The following is a 22,698-nucleotide window of genomic DNA, read 5'->3' as shown; positions in this document are numbered from 1 at the left end:
ATTCAGACCAGGCAAGCCCACAGCCTCTTCTGGGCTGACTGAGTCACGGAACTCCGTGAGCCCCTCTGACCCCCTGTCTCCCAGAGGATAGCTCCCAGCACCTTTATAGGATTAGTCCTGGCTTCTAGTGGGGAACCCACAGGCACTCCCTGCCTGCAAGGATCTCATGGCCTTTGGGAGAAAGGGATGGGACACACTTTCCTATCCTCATTTCACTTGCAGGAGAAGGTCTGGGTTTTGTTTCTGGGTGGAGCATGAGTCAGGATGGTTATTTTTTGTTTTTGTTTTGAGCCAGGACAGGTGGTTGGGGAGGGTCCAACCAGGGTGTCATCTAGATTAACTGAAGAGCCAGGTGGAGCCCTTGCTGAAGGAAGCAGGTACAGGGAAGGCCGGGCTACCCTGAGGCCACAAGTTGTGCCAAGAGCTGCAGTTTCTTCAACAGTCTGAGCAATCGCTTGACTTCTAGCCCAACACTGTGACCTGACCTGCTTTGTAGAAACCTCCCCCCCCCTACTCCAAGTGTAGCTGTAGGAGAGGGTGAGAAAAGCCAGGGGACAAGCTAGACAGGCCACTGCAGTGGTCCAGGGACTGCCAGAGTCCTACCAATGCCTCTCAGAGCCTGGAAGGAGCCAGCCCACTCCAACATGGCGAAGGTCCAGCATCTAAAAATGTCAACCTGATGTTATAGCAGTGGTCAGAGGCATACTTCTGTGGAGACAAAGTCTCTGTTGGAGGTTCCCTGTATTCCTTGTGGCCCAGCAGAGGGTGGATCCTCATCCTCCTCTCCACTTCTATCTCAGGGTCCAAGGTGGAGAACTCCGAGGACCTCATGGAAACCTGGGTCAGACCCGGGCCTTGACCACTGTGCCAGCTATCTCCACATGCACCTGCTCACAAGTACTTGTGCACACTCTGCTGCCCAGCACTCCCATGAGCCTCTGGTTCACTTGCTGGCCATTGAGGCAGGCCTGGGCCTGAGCACATCCCCACAGGGTGGCCCTTGAGCCTCCTCCAAAGCCTTGTTCTGCTTGCTCTGCTGGGGTGCCACTCGGCAGCTTGCTCATGTCCATCCCACAGAGCATGGGGAGGGAGCTCCAGTCCCTCTCCCACATGGGGACACTAAAGGGAACCTCTCCCAGGGCCACCTGCCATTGTTCAGGCCTGCCGTATTGCTTCGGCTGCCCACTCAGTGGCTATTCTAGTTTCCGATTTCCAAAGAGGGTCTTTCCCCCTTTCCCACAGGAATGAACTGAGTGACTGACCCTCTTCTCTGAGAATGCACATGACCCCAAGTGGCCTGCTCAGGGCCCTTCTAGCCATTGGGACATATTTGTAGAGGGGAACAGGAATCCTGGAATGATTTAGAGCTTGGGGTCCTGGTTCTACTGCTTATGTGCTGTGTGACCTTAGAGAAAAGCTCGAATTTCTCTGGATCTTATGCTCCTCAACTATCCAGGGGTGTTGTGGCAATGGGTGCCTTGCAGGGCTGCTGAAAATGACATCCTGCAAAGGTCTCTGCAAACACATGCCCCTGAGACTTTAGCAAGACTGGTAGTGCAGCTGAGCCTGGGCCCTTGGGGTAGGTGATGGGGAAGGAGGAGCCCATTTCTTCTGGTCTTGCTGTGCCCGTGCTTTCAACTTTCAGGGAGTCTTGCCAACACCAGGGGGTGGAGGGGAGGGCTTGACCCGGTCACTGTTTTAACAGGAAGGGGAAGCAGTGCTTGATGAAGGGTTCACCTCTGTGGGTGTTAATGATGGTCTGGCTTGTCAGCGTGACAGAACCTAAAATCATCTAGGAAATTAACCTGTGGGCATTTATAGATTAGCCCGAGGTGGGATGACCCACGTTAAATGTGGACAGTGCCAGCCAATGGGCTGGAGTCCCAGGCTGAAATAAAAGGAGAAAGCCAGCCAGTACCGGGATTCATCGCTTTCCTGTCCTGACTTGCAGATATAATGAGATCCAGTGTGGCCCCCTACTGCACACTCCTGCTCCCGCCTCCTTGGCGTCCCTACTGTGATGGACTGCACCCTCACCATGAGCCACAACAAACTGCTCCTTCCTAAAGTTGCCCTTAGCAGGTGTTTTTTTGACAGCGAAGTCAAAAGCAATTAATAAGAGTGTTGACATTTGAGCCCTTCAGTCTAGCTATTCCCGAAGGTGACTGTTCGGGTACAGAAAGGAATCGTGTGAGGGCTCAAACACGTCCGACACTTCCCCTCTTTAAAAGTCAGTTTCTGCATCTTTGAGATGGGAGTTCCATCACCTCCCTTGTAGGATAAAGGGGCAGCTTGAACCCCTTGGGGTTGGCTTGAACCCCATGCGAACACTCAGTAGCAAGCGGGGAGGAAACAGACAGGCATAGGTGTTTTCCACCTATCACACCTTTTCTATGCCTCCTACTGACCTCAAAAAACTTGCCAAACCATCACCCTAGCAGGCCTGTGTCCTCCCTACGGGCGGTGTCCAATTTGGTATAGCCTTTATTGTTTCTCCAGCATTTCCCAGAAGAATGGTGTCATTCGAGGGCCATAGAGGATGGGAGAGTAAAAAAAAATAACACAAACGAACTGAACAGAAACTCAGGAGGGCCGCAAGAAGGGCTGAGGTGAGGCGTTGGGGGGAGGAGGTGGGAGACCCAGGCAGTCAGCGATGCTTAGCTTTCAGACACCAGAGTGGAGAATTCTGCAAAAGAAGAACGACAGTGTTATCACCTGGGCTCGCCCACACATCTACCGTGCAGCAGCTATTTTAAACGCCTCCAGGACGCCATCTTCCTCAGCTCCAGCTGCCACCTTGTTGTTTATCACCATGCCCAATCTGCAGTTGAGGATGCAGAGGCTCTGAGTCCAGAAGCTCCCTTCAACACCTCTTCAGTTTGACCCAAGAGCTCAGAGAAGATGTGGAATTCGAGATTCGTTGTCTCCGAGGAACCCCTGAGATTCTGGCGTGCCAAAAAATGCACCACTGTGACATGAGGGCGGAGTGAGAGGTTGAGGCCCTTCCTGGAAAAGCTCTTTGTATGCCTCCATCCCTTCTGCATCCGTGGAGGGCGGCAGCGCCAGGTCCCTGGGTGGAATGATGGGTGAAAACCCGGTGGGAAGCAGATTTAAAAGGCCACTGAAGGATGCCGGGGAGGCCCCTGAGTTCATTCAGCTCTGTCTGCACAGTCCGTGTATAGGACATATGGGTATGTCACTCCTCACTTGTCACCCCAACCCCCAGGGAGGCCGGGAGAAGGGCAAAGGGACTCTTTCTGCTACCGTCACATTCTGCAAATATAAATAATGGTTTAACAGTTCAAATTGACCAGAGCAAGATTGCCATAACTATGCAGCTGTCCTGGTCCCCACTCCGTGAGGGGAGGAAGCCTGGGCTTCTCACCTTTCTAAGACCTTTCTAGACGCCACACCCTCCCTGTCCTTACAGCAGCATTCCTGGAGGTGGTAGTCTGCCCTAGGGACTCCAGGTGGGAAACCTGCAATGAAGCTCTTGAGACCTTGAAAGGCTCTGAGTGGTGAGGAGGGTTGATGGGAGCTCAGATAAATCAAGATCAAACACTGGGAAGAATCCCTTCCCCCTAGGCTGGTTGTCAACAAGCCTATTACCTCATGCAATTCTTAGAACTACAGAGGACAGACTCATTCTTGCCTGCATTTTGCTGATGGGGTAAACTGAGGCCCTGATGTGGTCACAGCAGCAGATGGGATTCTGGCCACCGTCACTCTCAGATTTCTTCTTTACTGGGGAAATTTGTGACCTCCCTTAACCTAGGCATAGAGTGACACATGTTCCAGCTCAAATATGGCCACCACTGGCTCTGTCACGTTAGCCCATTTTCATTGACTTCACGGCCTTAGCACAACTATGAAATGATCTTATTTATATTCTTGCTTCTTTCTGTTAGTCCTACCCAGTGTCTTCCCAGTGGCCTAACACCCTTTAGGGGAGAATGCTTGGACACTGAATGAATGGGTGGGAGGTGAAGGGTGTTATTATCATGAGTCCTCTTTAGGGTTCAGCAAGGCCTGCCAGGTACACAGATAATATCCTTTTTAAAGATGGGGAAATGAGGGCTGAAACAGGGTCAGATAGAAAGTAAGCGACAGGGCTGTAATTTGTCCTCTGACCTCATAAAGTTCCTGTGTGAGCCCTGCTGACCAGAACAGTGTCCCAGATCCTGTGAGGAAACAAAATTCCCCAGTGTTGCTCACAGGCTCTCAGAAGGGGCGGGCTTTCCAGTCACACTAGGAATTCCGGGCTTCTGACTGATCCTCAGCAAGACTCCTCTCACCTGCCTGTGAGCTGGGATCAGACGAGATCTACACAGGTGAAATCTGGGCAGGATGGGGCACAGCCAGTGTCGGAAGACCAAGGGCTTCTGATGAGTGCTCACCAGAGTGGGGATCTGGGCTTTTGGAAGCCTGATAACACGGTTTGGACCAGTGAGGTTTCCGAAAGCCCAATATACCAGACCCCAGAATCTTCTGTGAATGTAGCTAGGCTGTCCTTGAGGCCACTGAGCCTGGCTTTTTGCTGGGAACACAGGATTCTAATTTTATCCCACCCCCTGTCCTCCGAACCCTGACCAAGGCACTATAGATAAACTAAAAGCAGGGCCACTGTACCTCTTCAGGACTTTCCTGTCTGCCTCCGGGCAGCACTCTTAGGAACTGCCAATTAACTAACAGCTTTCCTGGCAAAGGTCTCCTCTAAAACATACCCTCTCACCCCAAAGAAAAGCAAATGACAAACGCTCAGACTTCGGACCTTCTAGGTCAACAGATTTGTCAGTGGGGTCCCAGATGCAAACTGGGTGTTGGAGGGTGGGGCCAGGATCTGTGCTCTGCCATTCTATTGGCTCCCTGGATCAGATGTCCCACCCCTCCCATCCCAGCTGGAAAAGTGTCCTTCCTGTTCTAACTTGGCTTTTGGAGCAAGCAAGGGGAGGGGGGCCAAGAGCCCCTTTCCTCGTGAGTTGGGCTAGATGCTCCTGCCTCAGTTCCCTCATCTTTATAGTGGAGCCCATGAGACTGGCTGCTTCGTGGGGCTGTTCAGCCCAGACAGCACCTCGGCTCCCCATCACAGGCCCAGGGTGGAGAAAGCACTCAGCTCTTGGAAGCCGCCACTTCTACACCTCAGCCCTCTCTGACCAACCCACAGATGCCTGGCTGCTCCCAGGCACAGCGAGAAGGGTCTGCCATCTTCATCTGTCAGCGACGCTCCCATTGCTAGGGTGGGTCATCACAGGTCTCCACCGAAGCATCTGCCCATGACCGTGTAGCCAACCTGGCCTGTGTCTTGTTCCATTGTTAACAGGCTAGGCAATGGCGGGCTACCGCGCTGCCTCTCTGAACCTCAGAGCTCTGCTTTGTGAAGTGGGGATGGCGCCAGCTCACACAGCTTGGCGCCTAGGAGGGGGTGGCTTCCACCTGGTAGTGCCGCCTCCCTTGGATCTCCGCAGCGCAATGAGCAGGAGAGCTGTGCAGGAGCAAACCTCCGGTTGCCATCTCCCAAGTCAAGGTCAAACACCATGAAAGCAGAGCACCCGGGAAACCCGGACAGCCAACAGCTGACCCGGGGCAAGCTCCTGACACCATCACCTCAGTCTCCTCGTCTGTAGAGTGGGGGCACCCCTAAGGTAGCGGGAAAGACTGCATCAGAGGCAGACGAGAGGCCCTTGACACACTGAGTGTAACTAAATCAGTGACTAATGAGGGCAGGGTTCTAGAGGACAGGATTCCTCTAGAAAAACCTAGAACGTTCTTTCTCTCACAAGACACACGGGAAGAGCACCACTCTGTGCTCTGAGGCTCACCCCCCCCCCAGGCCCTCTGAGGACGCTCTCTGACGTCTCCCTTGTCCAATCAGGAAGAGAGGGAGACGCAAGGGAACCTGGCAGGAGGGAGGCAGCAGGCGGAGGAGGACTGGCCATTCTGCTCTTTCCCTCAGGAAACTGAAATTAGCCTCATTAGGGCTGCCCCAGTCCTGGGTGCTGTGGGGATTGGACAAATTTAGAAGCCCTTGACAGGTGAGGCCTGCGAAGGCTGATAGCCCCTAGTGAAATTGAGACTCACGGAGTCAGCGTCTGGAAAGCCCGCCTTCCCTCCGTTCTGATGACCATAGCAAGGGCCGGATCCTGGTTTATCACCTCACCTCGCCGCCTCGAAATAGCTCCAGGGCTCGGTTTCTTATAGATGGGTGCCTGCCGCAAACAGGATCACTTTCTCGCACCACGGAACCAGGAGGCAGGGTCACTCCGGGTGAAGCCAGGCGGCCACAAGGAGGCGGCATCGACAGTCCTGGGGACTTACTCTTTTTGCCAAACACAGCCAGCGATCCCATCCCATCTCATCCTCACCGGCTCTGACCCTCCCTCCCTTAGGTTCTTTATGGGGAAACTGAGACTGGGTCTCAGCTGTGAGGATGCTAACCGAGGCCTGGCTGTGTCTCTGCTCAAAGGCAGATGGGAACAGCCTTGCATCTGACTCCAGCTGCAGCCTCAGCAGTGGAAGGATAGGGATGAGCAGAAAGAGGACGTCTTGTTCTGCCCTGACTGCTGCTCCATTTTTGTTTTTTTCAAGAGGCTGGTTACATAAGTAGCGCTGTGTCCTCTCCCTGCTCCATCTTATCTAGTGCAGCATAAGGCCGGAGCTAGCAGAACTCCACCCGGGAATTGAGGAGCAGATTGCTAAGCACGGAAACATTTATAACTCCAAAAGCTCAGCCTGGCTTTGGGGAGGAAAGCATGTGGAAAGGAGACCCAGGTCGCATCTCGTCAAGGGCAAGCCCTGGCCCTTAGTATGCACTGAGCCTCAGTTTCCACACCTCTCGGTGAGGGCTGTGGCCCTCATCTTCTAGCCCTTTGGGGGCTTCCTTGAGGTTGCCGAGATACAACCATACACTGTCCACCTAAGGACTGTGGGCTGGCCCTCCTGGGCACCCTCTACCGAGTCCCACAGGAGAAAATGGGTGAGGACCACAGTGAGGCAGGGGTCTCCTGACCTGTCTGCCCCCTTCTCTCCCATCTCACACTCAGCTCCACTTCTGTATGGATTAGGATTTGATTCCCTTTAAAGGGAGGAGCAGGGTGGCTTAGAGAGCCAAAACAAGAAGGCTGGGATGTGTGTTTATTTTATAGCAACTTCAGGGATGAGGGAATGGATGCCGAGAAGTGAGAAAGCCAGGCTGTTCTCAGGGTTGTGTCTAACCACAGGAAGTCTCTGGCTCTTGCCGTCCGTGACACCTGACCGTCACTCTTCCTACCCCCCAAGTAGGCTCCTATGGATTTTGCCAGAAAGGCTTTGATTCTGCGATGATAACAACTATATTTTCAGCCAGAGATGCAAAACACAGAATACAGATACTGAAGTTGTAGCTGGCACAAAGCATGGGCAAGCAGAGCCATCGCTGGGGCCGGGTCACACGAGGAAGGATGACCAGCTGTGCACACACACACATACAGGCATGTGGCGTGCAGATCAGTCTAAGACTCAGTGGGCAAAGGAAGCAAGCTTCTAGGCTTCTTGAGGCTCTGTCTCCTTGTCTGTGCAGAGAACAAAGCTATGCTGTGAAGCTCTGTGAGGTCTGACTGAGCTGGGCCAGGAAGACATGGCTGTAGCATGGTGGCAAACAGGAAGTGGGTTGGATGCTGATCTCGGTCCCTGTCTGCTGTGTGTTCCTTGTGCACTGAGTGTGGAAAACCAGGGGACACACGCTGGAGGCAGCACAGGGCCTTGGCAGGACCTTCAAGCTTAGCCCTCCTGACAGAACCCTGGTACGACATAACCTCATCATGTTTCAGGGCTTCACTTGCAAAGGGGGGCAGGTAGGTAGCAACAGCCTTGTTTTCTAGAAAAGCCCTGGTTCTGTGTGCTTCCCTGGACCCATTGGCATCACTATGTAACTTGTTAGAATCGCAGGTACTTGGACCCTACTCAGGAGGCAAACATTTCTGGGTGGCAGCCAGAGGGACCAGCTCCAGCCTGAGAGTCATGGCTGAGAAGTAGAGGAGAGCCTGCCACAGGTGTGTCTGTGCCTAGCCTTTAAGGCCACAGCTGGGCTGCTGGGCCCTTCCCCCTCCTTTGCAGCCTCTCTGTCCTTTTCTGCTCCCCTTCCTCCCCGCTGGGTCCCAGCCTTGTAGGGTGGCCATTGGCAATCGATCGTATCTATAAATGTCTTTAAACTTCCTGGAAGTAACTGCCCCCAGATATCAAAGTCTGAAGGAACACTGCTATAAGTGTCTTTCTTCTCTCTTCCTGCAACTGGGGCCTTAAAGAACCATGTAAACATTCTCCTCAGAGAGATACGCAGAGCTGAGGACAGCAGCCATCACTGGCCTTGCACTTCCGGAGCACCCATGGCTACAAATCCCCCGGCCTGTGTGCTCGTAGAACCCCTCTCCTTCCCGCAGCCTTGCAGGATACATAATCCCCTGTTTCCTCATTCCACCACTGATTCATTCATTCATTCATTCATTCATTCATTCACTAGTTTGTCCCCTCATTCATTCCTTTCTTCCTTCTCTCATTCATTCACTAAACAAGTTTCTCTTTTTCTCCCACTGTGCACCAGGCCCTCTTCTTGGTGCTGGGGTGAGACCAGAAGAAGGCAAAATTCCTGCTTTAGAGATATCGAAGTGTGGCGGATGAAGTCAGCACCTAAAAGCGCCTTATGCTAGGTGTTTGCTAAACTCCAACCGCATTCAAGGCATGAGGCAAGCATGGTGACTCAGTGCTGCAAACGATCAGGCCTCAATGCTCATCTTGACCGTCTCTCTCTTTTCCTCAGCACAGAGGGTTAGACAAACCCTTGCCACCTCTGAGCCTCACTATCCATACCTTTAGAGTGGGAACCCTAATAGTACCCACCGTACAGATAGCCAAGAAGATGACAGAGGACAGTGCTGAGTGCACTGCCTGGCACATAGGAAGGGCTGTCGGAAGCTAAAGGTGGCTGCTACCGTGGCTCAGGGGCACAGCTGAGCCTGAGTCATGATTCATGGTCCTTCGTGCAGTGGAAGAACCTCAGGGATGGATGGGGACCTAGCCTTGGTCTCAAAGACCAGAAGGGCACCGTGACTTGCGTGGGTCCCACAAAAACTGAAGCATCCTCAGACTGGTAGGTGGGGCCCAAGGTTCTCTGGCTACAGGACATTCTGGGCCCCAGAGAAGGACTCTAGACCTTCCATGCCACTCTTGTTCAGAATCCTCAATCCTCTCAGGTTGGGTTATAGAAGTAGAGGAGTCCCTGCATCTTCACTAGGGAAGCACAGGGTAGGGCCCTCATGCCCCAATGTCACCGCAGTCCCATCTTTTGTCCCTGCTGTCCTGCTCCTCCAGGACCCTGAAAATGCTATGCAGGCCGCACAGCTTGGTCCAGGCTTCTGCTGTGCTATCAGATAGACTGAGATTGAAGCCTGGATCTTGCACATAGTATGACCTTGACCTCCCTGAGATGCCTTTTCTGAATGTATGTCCTCTGTCAGGAGAAAATGAGACACCACCAGAGACCAGCTCCAGCCCTCTGAGACACACACTCTAAGCCTAGAGAGTCGCTCTTGATCACTCCTGGAGAACTGGTCTCTGGCCTGTTTCTAAACCTGGCCTAACCATCCCTGCCTCGGTGACTTCACTGATGACAACCGCATGCCTGGCCCTGCCCCTGCATGCTGAGTCCCCGACCTGCAGCACTCCAGCCTCCGGACTCCATGTCTCAACTCCCGAACCTCCAGTCTGCCTGGCACAGACCAATGTCCCCTAACCTGGAATCTGGAAATCTGAAACCCTTTTAGGACCATGGCCACACTGTGTGAATACTCTAAAATCCAAACATGTCTGGAATCCAATACACCCCTGGTCCTGAGCTTTTTATTAAAGTAAGATATACTCAGACTGGATGACTGTGTGTGTGTGTGTGTGTGTGTGTGTGTGTGTGTGTGTGTGTGTACACAAGGCCACACTGAGAATGTAGCTAACATGAACGGTACATAGCTGCCACTCATGGGGTACTTACTAAGTGATGGGTGTGGCCTTTACTACGGGCATGTTTCCGTGGGTCTTTTATCCATGAAGCTGCAGCTCAGGATCACAGGGCTGCTCAAGGACTCCTCCTCAGGACATGGTGCTATAACTTTGTCCTAATTATCTTTTTATAAAAAAAATTATGTGTATGTGTATTTTGCCTGCATGCACAGATATGCATACCACATGCATGCCTGCTGTGATGGATTTCCTGGAACTGAAGCCACAGACAGTTCCGAGCTGCCGTGAGGGTGCTGGGAATTGAACCCCGGTCCTCTAGACGAGCAGCCAGTGCTCTTTCCCACTGAGCCCTCTCGCCAGCCCCTGTCCTAATTATCTTTATTTTACCTGATGCCAGGCATCACTTTGCTCCTTGGTAGCTACCTTTGAGTCTTTTGGAAGAGTTTAGTTGGCTCTTTAAGACCCGATATGGCAGAGAACAGGGGCAGGTGGAGGGAACCAGGTCAAGGGCTGCTCTGGTTTTCTTCCTCATTAGGTTGGCTGGGGGCAGCCAGATGGAAGACCCTGCCTCCAGCTCTGAGCTGCATCTCAAAAAACGGGAGGAACGTTGAGTTGCAACGGAAGCCTGGACTTGGGGTGGAGCTGATGAGAAAGGAGGTGTGAAAGCAGCTGCTGTCAGGTCACTAAGAGCTATCAGGTCACTGAGCCTCTCTCTTGTACTCTCTGCTCAGGTCCCTCAAAACAAACAAACAAAAAACTCCTTCCCGCCACTCCAAGGAAGAACATCTGAGTCCTATGACCAGGGCACCCCCTACACCTGCACTAGAGATTCTTTATTCTTGCTTCCATTAAAAGTCCCATAATAAGTCTCCACATACTTTCCAAATCTTGTACTGTCTCCAAAGCAATTTGTGTCCACACCACTTACAGGTCCCAGGATAAGCTCATGCAACCCATGTGCCAGGCAAGAGAACCCGGGCCTAGGCAGGCGATATGCCCAAGGTCACAGGTGTGAGGAGCAGAAGGGAAGTGGAATGTGGGAGTCTGGGCTCTCCCCTCAGGCAACAGGTGTTTATTAAGTACTTGCTTCAATCCCTGAATAGACACAGGGAGCTTGAAGTGCAAATGCAATCTACTCCAGCCCCCATTTTCCTTTTCTTTATTTAACAGGCACACAGAAGGTCTATGCTCTCTGCCTGGTCCTGTCCTAAGCACTTTACATATTAGCATAGCGTCCTCACGGGTTCCCCATGAGAGGAGAACCACCATTTCCCCCAGAGATGAAAACACCGAGGTCCTCAATAGTCACTGACTCCCCCAGAAAGGCTGGGGTCTGAACCCCAGAGGCACCTAAATACAGTTTTGCATGCTGCTTAGACACGTCCAGACTAGATGCAAAAGCCCTGTCCCACCCTACATCCTTGCTCTCTGAACCAGGCTAAGACTATGACCATCCTCCTGGCCATCTGCAAAGTGTCAGGATGCTTCGAAAGCTCGGATGTGCCCCACAGATGCCAAGAAGGTTCACCGAATAAGGATGTGGGGTAGTGGGCCAGCAGGCCTGTGCCTGGGCTCCGAGCAAAGTCGCAGAAGCCTTTAGTGCCCTCCTAACCCCCAGCTGGGTCCTGGTTGGCTGTTTTATCCTGGTGCTCCTACAATGATGGAATGGTGCATGTGAATGAAGCCAAAATCTATCTGAGGTTACAGGACAGCAGGGCGAGAACCGAGGAAGACAGTAGATAAGGAATTTCCATCCTTGGAATCTGATCCTACAAGAGCCCGAGGGTCCTTGGGATCAGTGGGCCTGCCTCCTCTGGTTACAGACCTGAGCCTCAGGTTCAGAGAAGGACAGACACTGCCCAAGGTCACACAGCCAGTATAGCCAGATCCTGGAGCAGAACCTAAGCACATACGTAGGAAAAAAAAAAAAAGCAGGGAACATCTCCAATTCTCCCTCCCACATTCCCTCGCATAGCAGGAAATGGAAAAAAAGCCATTCTTCATGGGTTGCTCAAATTTTTGGGAAAAAAATATATAGCTGGGTTTCTCTGCCTGGCAGTGTCGCAGAATTCTCTGACCTGTGGGTTGTCTTTTTTTCTTTCCTCCCTTCTCCATCTCTGCTTCCTTTCAATAGACCAAAGCCTTAGCAGCCACATACCCCAGAGTCCCAGTGTCTTCAGAGTCATAGTCACAGCTACCTACCTTCAACCCCAATCTTGCCATCCCCATCCTTGTCTCCAGCGGCCAGCAGCGTCTTTGTTTCTTTAGCAGACAGGTCTCTGGCATCTGAGGAGAAGCCCTTCAGAATGAACCTGGGGAGAAAAAGGAGAACGTGGAAGTCAGGCCAAGGTTACCTGCAGAAACTCGCTGGATGGTGGGCTGGTGTCCATGCAGGACAGGAGAAGCTGGGATGGACGGTTGATTCTGGTGGACATGTGTGAAGCTGGGTTGGCCAGGTGGCATGGTCTGGCTGTGCCTTGGTGGGTCGGGGTGGGGTGGGTGACTGTCCTCTGTGCAGGGTTGACCCCAGTTTAGGGGACGCTTGCCTTTGTTTATTCAATAAATGTATTAAAAATGGTGTCACCGTAGTGATTGTAGTGACCTCTCTGTGTAAATGAGGAAGAAGGCAAGTCTTCACGTGTGTGATGGAGGGATTGAGACCCCGATGGAGGAGGCCCAGGAGAGCACAGAGGGAGCAGTTGGGAGGTTTTCTAGCAATAGTGATGCCTGGAGGATAGGGAGCAGTTAGCATGTAGTTGTACATGCATGTGCAGGTACTTGTAGGGGATAGATAGGTAGGTGGGAGAAAGTTCTAGAAGGTGCCCTTGGGGTAAAGCTTGGAGGAGAGACAGGGTAGGTTGAAGGAGTCCCTATTTGATGAAGATTCCCCAAGTGGCTCAGAGGATAGAATGGGACATCTGCCCTTCGTCTTTGATTCCTGCCACCCCTTGTCTTAGATGGTCCCAAACTGCAGAAAAAGCAAACCACCTTCATCAGACAATAGGAGATAACACTGTCATTTGCCTTGAGCCTGTGCAAACACCCTGCTGCCATAAGCTACCATTCCCTGGAACAGGCCTGTTACTCAAGGATCGGCCTGCCACTTCAAAGAGTGATGGAATTCTTACTTAATCATCTCCTGGGCTCCTGGTTGTGGTTTTTTGTTTTAAAAGGAACCTACCTACTCCCTCCCTTCAGCACCACAGAAGCTCCCAAGCCTGTCTGCGGTCCTAACTGGCTAGAAATAGTTCCCCCAGGGGGAATAAAGTTGCTTTCTGGTTTACTTAGACTTTGGTGATTCTCCCCTCTTTATTTGTGCATCCCTCAGACCCAACACTTAAAATTCACCTCTGATCACCATCCTTCCGTCTCTAATAAGATTCAAGAGAATCTTGGCTGGAAAATAACAGAAGGTACAGCTGGGTCATCAGAGATGGGCCAGGTGGCTGAGGCGGGCTAAGGCAGAGGTCTCTCTGCTGAGGAGGGGTTTGCTGTTTCCTCTGTGCTTTGCTCCAAGGACCCTGAGAACCCAGAGCTGGCAATTCCTCTCTGCCTTGGCCAGAAGTTGATTAGCTGCAGTTCTGGTCCACAGGCGTGGGGGTCTGCAGACCAGAGCAGTGAAGGTGCCTTTCAAACACATGGAAATCAATGACACTCTAAGGAGAATGCCTCCTGCCTTGCCTGTGGTGGGAGGCAGGCAGAATAAGTGCCTCTTCACTGGTATTAAATTATTAAGTAACTCCATTCCATTAGCGATATTAAGTGGCTATAATTTAACCTAGTTAGCTGCACTCTGAGCTGAAGGTTTGACCCTCCCGGAAGTAGGAAGTATCTTTCCCTAGTGCCTGGGATATTGCCCTGCAGGGACAAAGCAAAGCCTGCCTGCTAAGAGGGGTACAGAAAGAAGGATGACCGCTTGGGGAGTTAGCACCAGGTTTTCCCACCCCCCACCCTGTCCCAGACCTCAGTTTACCCCAGCTCATCCTCCTCGATGAAGCCACTTTTGTCTTTGTCCAGAATATGGAACACCTTCTTCACATCATCTGGGGTCTTTTTCTTCAGACCCACCATCTGAAAGAACTTTTTGTGGTCGAAGGAGTCCGCCGCTGTTGGGGGGGAGGGAAGGAGGAGGTTAGAGAAGGACAGGGGAGGGGAGTCAGAGAAATCAGGGAAGGGGGTGTTTAGGACTTGTTAAAGGGCACCTGCATAGTTGTGGGGAACAGGAGGGCACAGGGAGCCTGGCTAGGAAAGGATGCTCTATCCACAGTCGTACCTTCTTGGTTCCCTTATATATACACTGAGGAGCCACACAGAGAACCAAGGGTGGGCAGAAAGGCAACTTTCTCTCATGGCCACATACTGTTGTCAGAAAACGAACACGGAGAGAACACATTTCAGTCAAGGTCACATCGTGGGAGGGGGAGGGGAGAACCCAGAAGTCCTGCACAGAGTCTGACACCCAGCCCGGTGGCTGGGGGTGGGATGAAGGACTTCCAAAGACTTGGGTAAGTTTCATCCTCAAGGTGACAAAGTGGCTCAAGGCACTTTGGGTTATCAGAGTGCTCCAGGAGGGGAGAGGGGCTTCCTGAAGTTTCCTATGTGTGCCTGGCGAAAAGGGGGCTTAAAAAAAAAGCAGATGGGTGTCCCTCTCAGGCCCAAGACTCTTAAGAACCATGGTCTCCCCTCAGCCCAGAGCTGGAGGTCAGGAAAGTTGTTTTGTCCACCTCTGACACATCAAGGTGGGACACTGGTACCTGAGTCCACCCAGTTCTCTTTCTTCTTGTGCTGGACTGGGTGACCTTGTACATCTTTCATCCTATCCCAGCCTCAGTTTCCCTACCTGGATGACAGAGGAACAGCATCTAAGCTAGAATCCCTTCAGGCAGAGCAGAGAGGTCACACAGATGAGTGGACAGCCCTCTCCTAGGCTACCAAAAGGGTTTGGATGCTGTGGGTACGAGTGGAGTGCTCTGCTGGTCTGCGCCGGGTTGGGCCTGGCTGGGCAGGGCTGGGCAGGGCTGGGTGCCTGCCGCAGAAAGGTCACTGTGCCCTCGGGTCTGTCACGGAAGGGGATCTCCACCAATGGGCTACCTTCCAAGAAAAGTCTTGTTGGGAATGGGAGCAGACCAAAGGGGTTTCTTGAAAAGAAAGCCCAGGCTTGCTACCAACTCCGCACTTCTCAAGAGGGGGAAGTCTGGGTCCTTCCTACTTCCCACCCTGATCTTCGTGCTTGACCCTGGACCCTGCGAGTCCTCCCGGGAGAGGCCACCCTTCTGCGCCCTCAACTTTGTGTGGCTCAGGCAGGGAGTACTGCCCGTGCAGATCTTGGAAGGAAAAGGACCAGGGAGCCAAACCCCGAGGATGGGGACCGATGCGTGGGGGGGTGGGGGGGGAGAAACTGAGGAGGCTTCGCAGCGGGATGAGGGGGATGGCCCCCGGGGGCGGGAAAAGGACAAGGGGACAGGGCCAGGCAGGGGAGTGCACGGCTCACCAGCAAAGGCTCCTATCGCCTTCTTGATGTCCTCAGCGCTGAGCAAGTCTGTCATCGACATCCTGCAACTGTTTGAGCGGGCAGAGCAAGTGCGAAAAGATTAAAAAGTGTTCTCCTCATCCTTTCTGCTCATATGACCGGCGCTGCAGTGTCGCGCGCCAGGCGCACGCACGCCCAGCTTGGCTCTGTGCCAGGGGGCGCCCGGCTCTGCGCGCGGCTCGGCGGCTCAGTCCCGCCCGAGCCACCAAGCCGCGCGGGCCACACGCCCAGGGGGTCCTCGGCATCCCAGGGACTCGACCAGGACACCCCCACCTCCTGATCTCAGGGACCACCAGCAGAGACTGGAGAGGTCTCCTGCCGTCAAGGGCATAAGGGAGGCAGCCAGGCTCCCATCTGGGCAACTCAGATAATGGGGGGGAAATGATGCTGAGCAGCCTTCCACCCCAGGGGGGGGGGGCCTCTTGGGTTTGTACTCATCCTCGCTGTCCCATGCCTCCAATAGCCTCCTGCCCTCTGTCCTGGATGCAAATTTATGCCTCGAAAAATCTGAATGCTGAGGTCTTGAAACCTGAGCTCCAGGACCCGGGGAGGAGGTAGCGGGAACCGGGCAGACCTCTGTGGAAGCTTTGTCTGGGCTCCATCCCTCACCTGACCGCCCGCCCCTCGTGGCACATTCTGAAACTTGCTTTGGTTTCTGCGAGGAAGGTGTCAGCTCAACGGTCAGAAGACCCCTTCCTCACACTTCCTGGTCTCCGGAGCCAACACACACCAGACCACACTTTCTAGGCTAACCCAGGTTTTGTGACCAGAGCGTCACCTCTGGGAACCAGCACATTTTCCATCACATGTGACTAGAGTCCGACACCATCTTTCCTCAGGTCTCCCACAGATTCAGACTGTGACTAGCAACCTTTGAAGTATCATGAGCACTGGATAGGGAGTCCAGAGGTCTGGGTTCTAGACGTGAGCTACACTGAATCCCTACATGACCTTGAGTTTTAACCTTTATCGCTGGGCTTCAGTCTGCGTGTGCTATGTTGGAGGTGGGTGGACCCCTGGGTGGGACCCATGGTGGGTGGGCAGCGTCTGGGATGGCGATCATATTGGGGACCAAAAACAGCTGCCCAGTAGCTCAGGTTGCCTGACACTCGCTGTCAACACTGTCTCCCCTGGCTGAGCCCTGGAAGGCTGCCCTTCCTGGAAACCCTAGGAGTGGCTGGCTCCAGCTGCCCCCTCCTGGTGAGTCAGCGTCTTTGGGCCAGCGCCTGCCAGCTGGCTTCCAGGGCACTTAGGCTGGAGCCCCTGACTTCACAGCTCCGGGCATGAGGCATGTTCCAGACCCCTTAGCTGTCCTGGATCCTTCAGCTGCCTTAGCTCCCGAGGCTCCTGCCTCAGTTGACTGGGTTGCCTCAGGCCCTGCCCCTTGTCCCCAGCTAGGCTGCCAGCATCAAGGCTTCAACGTGTGGGGCTTCTGGGCTGTCATGTCAATGTCCAGGCTCTGCTTACCCTGTGGCCTAGTTACAGCATCTGTTCCCCCAGCTGGAGACCCTTGTGTTATCCTAAGCCTGGAGTCTCTAAGTGCTGAGGGATCCCTGTCAAGGAAGTGGCAGAGCAGGGTCAGCTCCGCTCATTGGTGTGACGCCCCCCGCCTCAGTCCTACCAAGTCTAGTGCATCTGAGCCCCACATCGGCTCCTATAATAAAAGTTTGCAACGCTTCCCCCTCGCCCCTCTTTTTCCTCCATGGCTGAGTACCCAGCAGCTAGACCTCCCTCTCTGGGCCTGAGACATCCTCAGTGAAGCAGGCCTGTTGTCAATCAACTCCCCGTCCATGTGCTCACTTCCCACCCTCCACCCTCCAGCCTCCTGATGGGGCCATTAGAGGGTGCAGGTAGATGGCTCTACCTCTTAGGTCCATGGAGAGCTGAGATCAAGCCTTTGGGGAAGGCTTGCTCAGGCCACTCAAGAGGCAGGTAGAGGACCCAGGAGTTCTGCACTCGGTAACCACCGCTTTGAGTCTAAAGCAATGGCAACTCAGCCATCCTTTCCAGGTGACCTGATTCCATCTAACCCCAGAGGCCACCGCTTACCTTGGATGAGCAGGGGCCGGAGCCTGTACAGAAAAGCTGGGCTGGTGGGAGATCCTGTTGGGAAATGAGACTGGTGGTGGGAGAGCCTCTTAAGTAGTCTTCAGCCCTGGCTATTTTGGGAGGTGGCGCTCCCCCAGCCCCAGGCCCCCTCCCCTTCCGGTGTCAGGTACTCCCCAGCCACGGTGCTGGGTGTCTGTATCACATTCACCCGCATCCAGACCTATTGAGCCAGGCCTATTAATAACCATTGGCCCCTACCTCCCTGCAGCACCCAGCACCATGGTCCAAGCAGGGCACACCTCTTGCATGAAGCCTTCCATGATCACCTTGGATGGCAGCCACGCTTTGTTCCAAGCTTGCAAGGAAGGGAATAGGGAAAGGAGGCGACAGGGGTTGCTCGGGGTGAAGGGACTGAGCCAGGTCCCTTGCACACATTGTGTCTTTACTACACCCTGAGGCACTTGGGGAGGGCTAGCTGTGGCAGTGATGTGGGGCGCTGAGGGTCTGCCGCACATGGCTCTGGACCTACAGCCGAGACTCGGGATGGCACCTCCATACAGTAAGTCAGTGTCTGGCAGAAGGAGATGCCTCTTCAGACAAGCCTCTTCTTCTGTGCCTCAGTTTTCCATCTGTGGAGCACCACTATAAGGGGTAAGCTTGAGCTTGATGGGGTCCTTGAAACCCCTGACAATGATTGCCAAGTGTCACTGGTAAGGACATGCTGAGAGAGAAAGGCCTATCACTCTCCTGGTTCCCAAAGGATCTCTGATGTAAAGTGTCTTGGGTTGCAGACTCTGCAAGGCCTGAGTGTGGAGACCTTTGAATAAAAGGATGAGGTCAACAAGGACCTACAAAGCACCTAATATAAGCACCACGGAACACCCCTCTCCTCACCCCTGCCCTGAAAGCCAACTTTCAGGTGGTGACACGGTCAGCTTTGGGGTCCCGTTTTTGGCAGTAGCCTCAGTTTCAGCCTCCCAGGGAAGCGAGCAGCAAAAAGGTTCCTTCCTCATCACTGCTGGCTTCTGGATGAAAAGGGTGGAGGGTGGTCCAAGGTAGGGAAGCCTGGTCAAGCCTGGGTGGGCTGTGAAAAAAAATCTCTAGTGCACCAGGTGGACACATGGGAGTATGTTCACCTTTCACCTCTGACAGATACCTAAGAAAACCATCTATAGGAAGAGGGCTTATTTTGGCTCCCAGTTTCAGAGACACTGGTCCCGGTTAGCTGCTCCATTGTTCTCAGCACATAGCAGGCAGAGCTTGGTGGAGCAGCATGGAGGCCAAGAAACACTTAAGAGTAAAAGAAAGAGGCCATGTGTAAGATATCCTTCAAAGGGCACCTAGATCCTTGGAAGAGGGCAGGGACCAGGCCAGAACCTCTCGAGTTAACCTCTGGAAGTGGGCTTTTTTAAACCCTAGGGGGCTGTAAACTTAGTCAGGATGACAATCAAGACAAACATCTCACGAAATGACTGGGTTTTCCCAGACTGGTTCATGCAGCAAGGCAGTGCTGTCTGCCAAGGTTCTGAGCTCAGGAGGAGGTGGCTTCAGGCTCCAGGGAGAAGACACCGGGACTCGATTCTAACTTTCATAGTGATCAGCCGCAGCCCACTATGGCCAAGAGACTGAGGCTGGGATGGCAGATCCAAACCCAACCAAGAGAACATAGCAGCCAGGACTTTGTGCTGACTTAGGGACACCTAGAAGCCACTCAGGACATCCGGAGGGAGGTCAGGACCTGGGCACAGGGCTTTGATGTCATCAGGGCAGATTGAAAGTTGGAGTCATGGGGGAGGCTGGACTTCAGCCCAGTCTTGAGGAAGATTCTTCCTTGAGGAAGATCTTGAGGAAGGCTGTTAAATAATTGCCTGGCCTGCAGAACACTGTGTTGGGGATGGTGTATATGCCAATCTTTGCGTCTCTTCAGGAGGCGGGCAGTGCCCTTTCCCATTTAACCGATGGAAAACTAAGGCTCAGATAGGTTGACCAATTCACTTAAAGTCACAAAAGCAGAAGCATGATTCAAATCTAGGTTCCTTTGGCTTCAAAGTTTCTTGGTTTCCTGAGGAAGAGCAACAGACTCAGGCAGGCTCCACCTGACAACGAGGCTGTCCTGTCCCGTACACATTGTTAGGTGAATCGCGTCATCAGGGTGCACTGATTGAGCACCTACTGCATGTCTTATGTTTTAGGTAGATCACCTTACTTCATGCCCTTTTGCCGGAGATCTCAGAATTTTGTAGAGCTAGAGTCTCAGAGAGGCCGAGAGAGTTGCCATGGCCACACAGATAGAAAGCGGTGTGTCCTAAAATCCGAGGAGGTGATCCTAAAACATCATCCAGCCCCTAGTCTGCTAATCCAGGCAGCCTTGACCTTATTAGCCTAGTCAGTTTTTACAAGAGTGTTAAGCAGGAGTTTATCAGTGAAGACTTTTTGACTATAAATGGTAGCGCACTTCAGCCCGCCTTAAGATGAGGGGAGACTGACCGAATTCATGAAGGTTCAGGTATGGCTTGATCCAGGCCTGGCAAAGATGATTTCCTCTCTACCGCCTGACTGCACCTGGTGTCACACGGACTGACTTCTCAGACTGGCATCCCTGGAGGGTTACAAAAGGGCAGTCCCCTGCTGCACTGGAAAGTCTCTCGTCCAAGTCCTGTTGGAAAGAGGGAGCTGATGCCGTGCTGGGTGAGGTCGGTCTGACGGGGAAGGCTGGGGTTAGGTTTCACTGGCTGTGGGGAGCTGGGCTGGGTTCTCATCACTGTGCACACCAGGGGAGGCCTGAGCCTGGGCCCCGAGGGACGAGGGACACTGCAAGCTTAGAGGGTGAGGTGTGTCAACACTGTGAGGGGCTGGCTCTGGGCAAATAGGTGTGGAATTCTGGTGTTCAAAATCCAGGAAGCAGTCACTGAGGTGGGTGCTATAGTGGCCAGCGTGCAGGTTAAGGGAGGTCCCCTGAGTGACCTGTGTGCTTGAGGGTGCTTGACCCTTTTTGAGTCAAAGTGGATTTTCTGGGCATGAGAGACTTTCCCCACCCAGTCCCTTATCCCCAATAGTCATCTTAAAGGCAGCAACTGCATTGAAACTGCCTCCTAGTTTTAGTGTGTGTGTGTGTGTGTGTGTGTGTGTGTGTGTGTAAGTTGATGTCAGGTTTCTTCCTCAATCACTTTCCACCTCAATTTTTGGAACACCAAGCCTTAGGCTCACTGACTCAGCCAGGATGGCTCTGTGCAATCTTGCTGTCCCAGCTTCTCTCTGACTACCGAGGTCACCGGCTGTCTCTGTGGGTGCAGAGATCTGAACTCAGGTTCTCCTGCTTGTGTGTCATGCACTTTACTACCAAAGCCATCTCCCCAGAGCCCACCTCCTACCTTATTACTCTGACAGAGACCAGTGGCCTGGTACAAATGTCGAGGACGTGTCCCCACACTACCCTGTCCCTTCTACCCCTCGGATTTTAATATTGTTCACAGCCTCTAGCTGGACACATCCATGTACGTGACACTTATATGTATGCTCCCACAATGAACTGGCTGTCCTCTCTTGGCAGATGAACACAACGGAGGTCCAGAGAAGTCAAGTCTCTTGTCCAGGTGCACACAGCCTGGTCAGTCATGTCCAAAGCCTGCTCTGCCTTCCAGTCCCTGGAGGGGGACAGAGGCTGGTGTGTGTGGGTCAGCATTCTCTTAGCTGCCGTCTGCCAGGAGATGAGTGTTCAGCTGTTATCTCTGCTGAGGAGATTTCCTTAGTTCACGTTATTCCCACCTGCTGCAGCAGGGAACAGGATACAGAGCTGCTGCGGTCCAGGGCGCTGGCCGCAGGTGGACCTGCAGAGCCAGTGATATTCACGAGGGCCAGTCCTGTGGGGGGACATGTATTAACTCAAAGAATCTCTGCCCCATTCCCGACAGGCAGATCCTGAGCTGGTGGCTCCCCTCCCCTTCCCCACAGAGGCCCAAAGTCCAGGAGAGAAAGAGGACAGCCCAGCTCTGCCACTGTCCTTGTGTGACCTTGAGCCAGTCGGTTGGCCTCTCTTGGCCTCAGTGTTTTCATGTATAAAATGGAGCTGGATGAGAGTAGGTGAGTCCAGAGGTCATAAACTCCTCACGTAGGACTCAGGAGGCTGAGGCAGGAGGACCAAAAGTGTAAGACTGTCCTGGGATACATGGGAAGTTCAAGAAAAGCTTGAAGCTGACCTACTAAGCAAGACCCCATCTCAAAATTAAAAGCTTAAGAAAAAGGGACGAGAGTACGGCTCAGTGGTAGAGTACTTGCCTCCCAGATGTGAGGTCAAAGCCCAATGTGACAAACAGACAAATGAGCAAACAGACACCATGCCTACTGGGAAGTAAGGACCCACAAGAGTGTGTGGGGGGGAACCAGAGGATAGGAACAGTACCCCAGGCTGGATGGGCCTCCAAGTCACTGAGATTTGAAAGGGACTGTGGCTTGGGCCAGAGAGATGAGCTAAGGGCCAAGAGCGTCAAGGTGACAGTGACCCTTGGCCACTTGAGTTCTGTGACCTGCTCCTGAAAGGCCACCTGTCTCAATGGTGCTAGAGGAGTTGGGGGAAGAGTTTGGTCTATATCACATGTGGGCTGGAGCTGTGAAGGGGTCTGGAGAGCCAAGGACCTAGGCATAAACTTGGGAGGCCTGGTACCAGGTGGTGTCTGGACTTCTGGCTGCACCAAGGTGTCCTAGGTTAGCAAGGCTGTGTCCCAACTTGAGGACATCTCCCTCACCCAGCACCTCAGCCTCTGATTCACTCATCACCCCAATAAACCACATCATGGAGTGAGATGAAAGAGCCGTGGGTTCACATGTCTGATGGTGTCTGTGTGGGTGGAGGGGGGAGCAAAACGAGTTTCTGTTCATCTTTGGGGACTCATGTCTCCCTTGGGATGGCCAGGGCCTCTCTATACTCACAAGCCTCCCAGCCCCCAAACCCCAGCCCCCAGCCCCCAGGGCACGGTTATTCTCTCTAGAGACACCACCTTTGTGAATCACCATCAGAATGCTCGGGTGTCCCAACCTCACACAGAAAAGGGCACACTCAAAGATTCGCCGCTCACCGTCATTGTTCCCAGAGTTTAAACAAGCCAAACCAAACCGTGTCCTGCCGCCACGTGTTGAAG

General features: G+C 53.2%; 1 protein-coding gene across 1 annotated transcript; it reads right to left on the bottom strand.

Moving 5' to 3' along the window:
• Nucleotides 1-2,466: 2,466 nt before the first annotated feature.
• Pvalb (parvalbumin) lies at nucleotides 2,467-15,635 on the bottom strand. The gene is made up of 4 exons (XM_021636696.2): nucleotides 15,476-15,635; nucleotides 13,958-14,090; nucleotides 12,187-12,296; nucleotides 2,467-2,686 (listed from the first exon to the last, which is right to left on the bottom strand). Exons 1-4 carry the CDS (start codon nucleotides 15,534-15,536, stop codon nucleotides 2,658-2,660), a joined length of 333 nt encoding a protein of 110 aa, XP_021492371.1. The 5' UTR covers nucleotides 15,537-15,635; the 3' UTR covers nucleotides 2,467-2,657.
• Between the last annotated feature and the right edge of the window lie 7,063 nt (nucleotides 15,636-22,698).

The sequence above is a fragment of the Meriones unguiculatus genome, chromosome 8 (assembly GCF_030254825.1).
Source record: "Meriones unguiculatus strain TT.TT164.6M chromosome 8, Bangor_MerUng_6.1, whole genome shotgun sequence".
NCBI lineage: Eukaryota > Metazoa > Chordata > Mammalia > Rodentia > Muridae > Meriones > Meriones unguiculatus.
The sequence above is the reverse complement of the archived record's forward strand: the minus strand, read 5'-3'. Positions and strand labels throughout refer to the sequence as shown.

Excerpts from the sequence above, each read along its gene's own strand:
- Pvalb (XM_021636696.2), bottom strand. The coding sequence starts at position 15,536 with ATGTCGATGACAGACTTGCTCAGCGCTGAGGACATCAAGAAGGCGATA. Across the intron at positions 14,091-15,475 it reads GGCGATAGGAGCCTTTGCTG|CGGCGGACTCCTTCGACCAC; the intron begins GTGAGCCGTGCA and ends CCCCCCCAACAG. Across the intron at positions 12,297-13,957 it reads ATCGAGGAGGATGAGCTGGG|GTTCATTCTGAAGGGCTTCT; the intron begins GTAAACTGAGGT and ends TTTTCTCCCCAG.